A 9,133-nucleotide genomic window follows, 5' to 3' on the forward strand; every position below is an offset into this window, starting at 1 on the left:
CTGTATAAACTATAGGCAGTATGAAGTAGGAAGGGTGTGGATGACCAGGGTGGGAGGGGGGGGGGGCTATGGGGGTATATGGGGTGTGGATAAACCAAGGGCACAAGTCATCTTAAATCTTATCCTCTGTCTTCTCTCCATCTTCCAACTCTAATCTTGCCCCTCTCTCTCTCTCTCTCTCTCTCTCTCTCTCTCTCTCTCTCTCTCTCTCTCTCTCTCTCTCTCTCTCTCTCTCTCTCTCTCTCTCTCTCTCTCTCTCTCTCTCTCTCTCTCCCTTGTTCTCTCTCTCTTTCCATATTCTCCCACACTCCATCTCCTCATTTTCCCTCTCTTTTTCTCCCCCTCCTTCTGTCTGACTCACACCCAGGAATTTGTGAGCTGCGCGTTTGAAGTTTCACTCTAGTTGGTGGTTTGCAATTACCGAGAGAATGGTTGTTTTCCCATCGCTGTAATAACGACAAGACACAATACTCTCCGAGGTCAGATTAACACCACTCTGCTCCTCTCAGCGCCGAACGCCTTTGTGTGGGCTTCCGTTGGTGTGATTAGAATAATCAAGAGTAGTTGAGACCAGCGAAAGAAAGAAAGAAAGAAAGAAAGAAAGAAAGAAAGAAAGAAGAAAGAAAGAAAGAAAGAAAGAAAGAAAGAAAGAAAGAAAGAAAGAAAGAAAGAAAGAAAGAAAGAAAGAAAGAAAGAAAGAAAGAAAGAAAGAAAGAAAAGAAAGAAAGAAAGAAAGAAAGAAAGAAAGAAAGAAAGAAAGACAGAAGGCTCACTATTTCTTCCCATTCCGGTGTTACCTCCGCCAGGTGTGTTTTGACACCAGTTTACCTCCGCAAGCTGCGTTTTGATACCAATTTACATCCGCGAGGTGCTGACACCTGTTTTTCTGGGGGAGAGGAAATGTCTTTAGCATTTTCTTCACAATAGCGAGAATGCAGAGTCTAGAGCTGAGTGTCCGAGACAAACAATTAAGCATTAAGGTTGGCTTTCTGACTGTGCATCTCCTTGGCAGACACTGCGTGTGAAATATGGCAGGGTTAAGTCGAGGCAAGTCCCTCCCTCACAGCATACATCAACATAACAACCTTTCCCTGTCTGGGTTGGAAATTACTGAAAGTGAAGTCACCAAAATCCCCCCGGACAAAATGGTGAGACGTGAATGAGGTCAGCAAATGAGCAAAAAGAGGAGGAATGGGGAGTGGAAAAGAAAGAAAAGAAGAGAGAGAGAGAGATTGTGAGAGATGTCGGGAGGAGAGGAGGATAAAGAAGAAAAGATGAACAATCAGGGAGAGATTCAGAAGAGAGAGAGAGAGAGAGAGAGAGAGAGAGAGAGAGAGAGAGAGAGAGAGAGAGAGAGAGAGAGAGAGAGAGAGAGAGAGAGAGAGAGAGAGAGAGAGAGAGAGAGGAGAGAGATCTCAAGGTTCCTGTGTGCCTAGCGATGAGAGATGGCTAGCCAGGCAGTCAGGCTGGATGAGGGTTGTAGGGGGGCCCTCTGTCGCACTGTGATCAGGTGTCCCTCAGGGTGCAGTGGCCCCTCTGAGTTATATGTCCCTTTAATAATCCATCTGGGGCGCAATGCACTCGGCCAGGCCCATAAAAACCTGATTTATTCACCCGCTGGAAATGAAAGGACCTGGCAGCGCTGGGCAGGGAGCAGGCTGCTGGCAGTCCTGTCAGGAGATAGGGCTGATGGACTGCCTGCTGCACCACCCACATCCCACCACCTCCAGAGATGCACACCCCACCCACCAGAGAGACAGAGAGCGTCCCTCCTCTTCTTCTCACCCGGACTCAACCGCTCGCTTTATGGCCTCTGAACGGGAGAGGAGAAGTACTTTTCTTCATCCTATTGCCCATCTGTTCTTGCAGCTGCAGTCGTTTCAAATAGCTTATTGTGTGCCTTTTTTTTGCAGCATCATAACATTAGGCATGAGACCGAATAGGAGCCTGTGGAAACTTGTCTGAGCTACTTGGCTGATGTGCTGATTGGTGACACAATATACCCACTGCTCAGTTCATTTAATTTGACTACAACAGTATCTGTCATATAGGCTCCCTGTCCTCTGGGTGCATAAACAGGGCTGAAATCACAGCTCGAGCTTAAGCGCCTCCCATCGTACCAGGGCAGTTAAAAATAGGGTCGGGGAGGATGGACATTTATTTTGTGTGAATGTGTTCGAGTGCAGAATGAACAAGGCAATACAGGGAGAGATTAAATGGAGATCATCACATCTGAAATGAAGAAATAAAAAAGATGGTTTGGTAGAAACAAATTATCGTTAAATTTGAGCAAAACTAAGATTATGTTATTTATAAACTGTAGATTAAATACTCAAGTACAAGTTAAAATAAATTATGTGATTATTGAAAGAGCTTATGAAAATGCATTTCTAGGTGTAATAAAAACGTGTCCAAACTAAACTGTCAATAAGCCTTTCAGCCATGAGTAAAGGAAAGCACATTCTGGATACAACATAACTCTCAGTAGTTTTACTATTTAAATTACTGCGCCGAAGTCTGGGGAAACACTTATAATTCTACACTACAACCACTTTTTATACTCCAAAAAATAGGATAGGATAGATAGTGCATTGCAGATTATCGTGATCACACAAACATTAAAGTCAAAAACATTAAAGTTAACTGATCTTGTGGAATTTAAAACAGCACAATTAATGTATGAAGCAAAAGGTAATGTACTTCCAGGAAACATTCAAAAACTGTTCTTTGAAAGAGAGGGGCGTTATAATCTGAGGGGAGAACTACGTTTTAAAGTTCTTAGTGTACGTACTACCAGGAGAAGACACTGTATTTCCATATGTTGAGTGAAACTGTGGAACAGTCTGAATGTTGTGCTAAAGCAATGTCCAAACATGAGACAATTCAATAGAATTATAAAGAAATAATTTTCACGAGGTACAAGGATGAGGAAGGGATTTGACATTCACAGGTGTTTACATTTTAATCTTATTTCTTTCATGTTTTACATTAAAAAAAATTATGTTTTGCATATATATTTGTTTTGTAAGGTTTTAAATTAATAAGGAATTACATTAATTTTTAGTAGTGGAAAAGGGGTAGGATTAAAGGGGAACTATCTTATAAATTGCCTTTTCCAGTGTTTAGCATTGTTTTCTAGCAATGTGGGGTTGTACCAACACTGTCGATGTCTCAAATTCTGAGAGACAAGGTCTTCCCCCAGTGAACTAAGCCATTCTGAATTTAGCGTACCTGTGACGTGTAAGGATTCTGATCTGCATACCTCAGCTTCTGGTTGTAGCCACCGCCCACAATCAACAATTTGCTCAACAACGGAGCGAGTGGAAATAATGCTAAAGCGGTTTCCCTGTCACTGACACTTCCTCAAAAGAGAGAAAAAGCGAGAGAGAGAAGGAGAGAGAGAGAGAGAGGGAGAGACAGACAGATAGGGAGACGGAGAGAGAGGATCTCATATGGTGCGACTCGTCTCTGAGAATTTACACATGCGTGCTCTCGGAGCGATCTCTCCTCTCTCTCTCCCTCTCTATCTCTCTCTCCTCTCTCTATCTGTCTCTCCCTCTCTCTCTCTCCCTCTCTATCTCCCCCCTCTCTCTCTCGCTCGCTCGTTCTCTCTCTCGCTCTCTCGTATCAGCACTCGCGTCACGTCAACTTGTTGCAAAATATCATAGCACACGCTCCCACGCATATTCTGATCTGTGCAATAATATTCACAGGGGGTATATATTGTCATTTGAAACAAGTTACCAATGCATTGTCCCGTGGGATTATGCCCCCCTGTGGCAAAATTAATTAGTCTCTCTATCTCTCTATCTCTCTCTCTCCCCCCAATGTTATCTGCGAGAGCAGACTGTGGGTGACTGTCACTCAAAGTGCATTGCGAGTATGGGCGGAGCCCAGCCAAAAACAGCTTGGAATCTGGAAGTGCAGAAAATGCTGCTCTAGAGTACTTGATTAGAAATACAAAACAATGAATAAAAAAAACTAAAAAAAAACTACAGATGTGTTCCATAGACTGACAGGAATTGTGTAAAATGTCCCAAATAGTGAAAGAAATAGTAAGATTTGACATGGGGTCTGAGAAAACAAGTCATTAGTGTGAATGTTGTCCCGATTATTATAATAAGTCAATTACATTTTAATTCAAAATTGATCTGATAATTTTTGTCCATGTTTCTAAAATATCTATCTTGAATTGGTCTCATTAGAGATACCAAGAGGAGAAACTGACAGGGCAATTACAAACATTCTGAGTAAATTCTCTACCACCATCAAGAACAGAAATACTTGGGGAATTGTGGAGAAATGCACAGTTAAAATACAGGACAAAGAAGAGAGATCTACAAAAGATTTTGAACTTTGAACTCGTCATCTACATAAGGCTCATTTAACCATGAGATGGAAGTCCAGCCTGATACAATGTATTTTTTATCCACTTTTTCTCCTTATTTTCTATTTTTCTCCCATCCCAATTTCGTATTATCCAATTCTTCCCTCCCCTGTCTTGAACGTTGCTAGACTATGCCTCCCACTGGTCGGCTGTAGTGAGGATAGAAGCCTTGCATCACGTGTCCCCTCCGGTACACGAGGAGGCAGCCTGTCGCATCTTTTTACCGCAGCAGCTCGAACTCTCAGTAGCGAGGAGTAACGCGTGGGAGGCTCACGCTACCCCCGACACTTCCTGTTTCCGCCACACCGGCGTCACCCAACCGACCTGTAGGAGTCGCTGTCCACAACGTCCAATCCCCACCCACCGGCTGTCCCACCCTCTAACACTGCCAATTGTGTTAGTATGACGGCCGGCCAAGCCGGTAGCAACGGCGAGAGCTGGGCTCGAACCCAGCGTATCATGCGTTAGTGGAGAGCGCCTTGCCCACTGTGCCACTCAGCCGCCCTGTTTTAAACAGTTTTTCAAGGTGATTATACTATATATTTGAACGCTTGATATCAATCATATGTCTTTGAACTATTTTTGGTTGTTTGTTAAATGGATTAAATACACGTTCTTGCATTACAGATTGTTGTGTGGTGTGATTCATCACATGGTGTGACGGAATATCATTTGGTGTGACTTTCACAATTATGACATTATTTACATTATGAAGGCTTTTTGGTAAGAAATGTTAAAATCATCAATTGGACAGATGAATAACAGTGTCACCAAATGTTTCTAGCATTTTGGTGTTTTTATAAGAAGGTTTGCCAAAATGAATTAGAAGGACAGTCAAATTTAGTGCAATCGTTTTACCATGAGTTTTGATTACGAAGAATTATGCAAAATGTAACAAATTTGCACAAGGAAGAGCTAGAAATGTGTATTGATGAGGAATGCTGATAAATAGACATACATAATTAAAATACAGTACACCACTTTTACATTTTGTACAGAATAGCCTTCATGTAACGCCATATGACAAATTGACTCACTAGCACATTATACCAATGAAAAAAAATGTATTACTCGAAAAATCTACAATACCACAACTATTTTTAGAAAGATTAGAGTCCCAGGCGGTTAGGTGGCGTAGCGGAGATTGCGTTCGTCACCAACCCCAGAGCTGTGAGATTCGCCTGTTCGAATCCAGCTCACAGCTCCGGGGTTGTCACCAGCTTGGCTGGTCGTTCACACTAATACAATTGGCTGTATTAGAGGGTGGGAGAAGCTGGCGGGGTGGGTCCGGGTCGTTGTAAACAGCGACTCCTACAGTTCGGTCGGGGCGCCTGCTAAGCGCGGATGGGACCTGAGTGGGATAGTGTGATCCTTCCACACGCTACACCCTCTCAATGAGAATCCGCACTGCCAGGTGAAAAGAAGCGGTTGATTGGCTGGACATGTGTCGGAGGAAGCACGTGATAGCCTCCACTCTCCCAGATGATCTGACTGTGGGGGGTAAGTGCGCAGCGACCAGGAAGGGGATTGGGAATTGGCATAACGACTAACATTGGGATGGGAGAAAATCGGAGGAAAATGGAGGGGGAAAAAGATTAAAAAAAAATATATATATTAGAGTCCGTAAAAATTACTCATATCTGATATATAAAAAATGTAAATAAAATCTTTTTCAGGCGGCTGGGTGGCGCAGCGGAGATTGTGCTCGTCACCAATACAAGAGACTCTGGTCTCAAATCCCGGTGTCAGCATTGCCTGCGGCTTGGGCCAGTCGTCATACTATTTCAATTGGCAGAGTTAGCAGGTGGAAATCGATGGGTAGGGATTTGGATGTTGTGGACAGCGACTCCTACAGGTCAGTTGGGGACGCCTGCACAACAGAGACAGGAAGTGACGGGGGTAGTGTGAGCCTCCCATGTGTTACTCCTCGCCACTGAGAGTCCGCGCTGTCTGGTGAAAAGATGCGACAGGCTGCCTCCTGGTGTACCGGAGGGGACACGTGATGCAAGGCTTCTATCCTCCCTACGACCGACCAGTGGGAGGCATAGTCGAGCAACGTTCAAGACAGGGGAGGGGACAATTGGAAATACGGGGGAAAAAGAGCCCCGGCTGAAATGTGAGGAGAGCGCTGGTTAGTGGAGAATGAATGGGGGTAAACTGGGCGTAGATCAAAGCTAACGGAGGGGAAGCTAGAGAGATTGAGGGAAGGAGAGAGAGTGCTGGCACAGCAGAAAGTGCCTGTGTTAGCAGGGGGAGTAGTGTGTCTGGGGCCAGGCTTCCACCAGCACAGCCAGACAAATCCTCTTCCAGATCCACACACACACACACACACACACACACACACACACACACACACACACACACACACACACACACACACACACACACACACACACACACACACACACACACACACACACACACACACACACACACACACACACACACACACACACACACACACACACACACACACACACACACACACACCGCACACACATGCACACACATGCACACACACGCACGAGAACACACACACACACACGCACACACGCACGCACGCACGCACGCACACACACACACACACACACACACACACACACAGACACACACACACACACACACACACTTATGTCTGACTTTTAAGAGCACTGGGGTGGAAACATGAAAACAAACACCTGTCTCCGTTGCCGCTTCAGCTCTCAATTAACGAGAGAGAGAGAGAGAGAGAGAGAGAGAGAGAGAGAGAGAGAGAGAGAGAGAGAGAGAGAGAGAGAGAGAGAGAGAGAGGGGGGGGGGAAGAGAAATTGCAGCATGTCAGAACTTTATTCCCCTTTTCTTTCCTCTCTCCTCCCATTCCCTCTCCACTCTTCAGCTTCTCCTTATCGTTCCATCTCCGATTTACATGACAATCTCTCTATAATATCCCCCACTCTCTCTCTCTCTCTCTCTCTCTCTCTCTCTCTCTCTCTCTCTCTCTCTCTCTCCTCTCTCTCTCTCTCCTCTCTCTCTCTCCTCTCTCCCTCCAACCCCCTCCTCCCTCACCTCCGTGGACCGTAACCCTGCTTTAGATAGCTTTCATTTCCTCAGCTCCTGAGAGCCGGCGTCTTAAAAGCACATCAACTTCTGATGTGGCTTGAGCTGCCCAGCCTCCCCCATATCTTTCTCTTATTCCACTTTGAATGCTGATGCCTAGATTTGAAGAAGCTTCGCTCGGAGCAGCCCGGAACTCTCTGTGCGACTCTCTGAGGTAGTCTCTGAGGTAGTCTCTGAGGTATAGTCTCTGAGGTAGTCTCCGAGGTAGTCTCTGAGGTAGTCTTTGAGGTAGTCTCTGAGGTAGTCTTTGAGGTAGTCTCTGAGGTAGTCTCTGAGGTAGTCTCTGAGGTATAGTCTCTGAGGTAGTCTCTGAGGTATAGTCTCTGAGGTAGTCTCTGAGGTAGTCTCTGAGGTAGTCTCTGAGGTAGTCTCTGAGGTAGTCTCCGAGGTAGTCTCTGAGGTAGTCTCCGAGGTAGTCTCTGAGGTAGTCTCTGAGGTAGTCTCTGAGGTAGTCTCTGAGGTAGTCTCTGAGGTTAGTCTCTGAGGTATAGTCTCTGAGGTATAGTCTCTGAGGTAGTCTCCGAGGTAGTCCTCTGAGGTAGTCTCTGAGGTAGTCTCTGAGGTAGTCCTCTGAGGTAGTCTCTGAGGTAGTCTCTGAGGTAGTCTCTGAGGTATAGTCTCTGAGGTAGTCTCTGAGGTAGTCTCTGAGGGTATAGTATCTGAGGTAGTCTCCGAGGTATAGTCTCTGAGGTAGTCTCTGAGGTAGTCTCTGAGGTATAGTCTCTGAGGTAGTCTCTGAGGTATAGTCTCTGAGGTAGTCTCTGAGGTAGTCTCTGAGGTAGTCTCTGAGGTAGTCTCTGAGGTAGTCTCCGAGGGTAGTCTCCGAGGTAGTCTCTGAGGTAGTCTCTGAGGTAGTCTCTGAGGTATAGTCTCTGAGGTAGTCTCTGAGGTATAGTCTCTGAGGTAGTCTCTGAGGTAGTCTCTGAGGTAGTCTCTGAGGTAGTCTCCGAGGGTAGTCTTTGAGGTAGTCTCTGAGGTAGTCTCTGAGGTAGTCTCTGAGGTAGTCTCTGAGGTATAGTCTCTGAGGTAGTCTCTGAGGTAGTCTCTGAGGTAGTCTCTGAGGTAGTCTCTGAGGTAGTCTCTGAGGTAGTCTCTGAGGTAGTATCTGAGGTAGTCTCCGAGGTAGTCTCTGAGGTAGTCTCTGAGGGTAGTCTCTGAGGTAGTCTCTGAGGTAGTCTCTGAGGTAGTCTCTGAGGTAGTCTCTGTAGTCTCTGAGGTAGTCTCTGAGGTAGTCTCTGAGGTAGTCTCTGAGGTAGACTCTGAGGTAGTCTCTGAGGTAGACTCCGAGGTATAGTCTCTGAGGTAGTCTCTGAGGTAGTCTCTGAGGTAGTCTCTAAGGTAGTCTCCGAGGTATAGTCTCTGAGGTAGTCTCTGAGGTAGTCTCTAAGGTAGTCTCCGAGGTATAGTCTCTGAGGTAGTCTCTGAGGTAGTCTCTAAGGTAGTCTCCGAGGTAGTCTCCGAGGTAGTCTCCGAGGTATAGTCTCTGAGGTAGTCTCTGAGGTAGTCTCTAAGGTAGTCTCTGAGGTAGTCTCTGAGGTAGTCTCCGAGGTATAGTCTCTGAGGTAGTCTCTGAGGTAGTCTCTGAGGTAGTCTCCGAGGTAGTCTCCGAGGTAGTCTCCGAGGTAGTCTCTAAGGTAGTCTCATTTCTTT

The 9,133-nt window shown here is 45.7% G+C and overlaps 1 protein-coding gene across 1 annotated transcript in view; it reads right to left on the bottom strand.

Moving 5' to 3' along the window:
• Positions 1 to 9,133, bottom strand: part of reln (reelin) — a gene marked incomplete at its 5' end in the record, with an annotated part of 170,994 nt that overhangs the window by 134,844 nt on the left and 27,017 nt on the right. The window contains 1 exon segment of the mRNA XM_084335295.1: positions 7,565 to 8,754. Within this exon segment, the coding sequence (XP_084191421.1) occupies positions 7,565 to 8,754 (1,190 nt within the window).

Source organism: Notolepis coatsorum (assembly GCF_963971535.1).
Source record: "Notolepis coatsorum genome assembly, chromosome: 18".
Classification (NCBI taxonomy): domain Eukaryota; kingdom Metazoa; phylum Chordata; class Actinopteri; order Aulopiformes; family Paralepididae; genus Notolepis; species Notolepis coatsorum.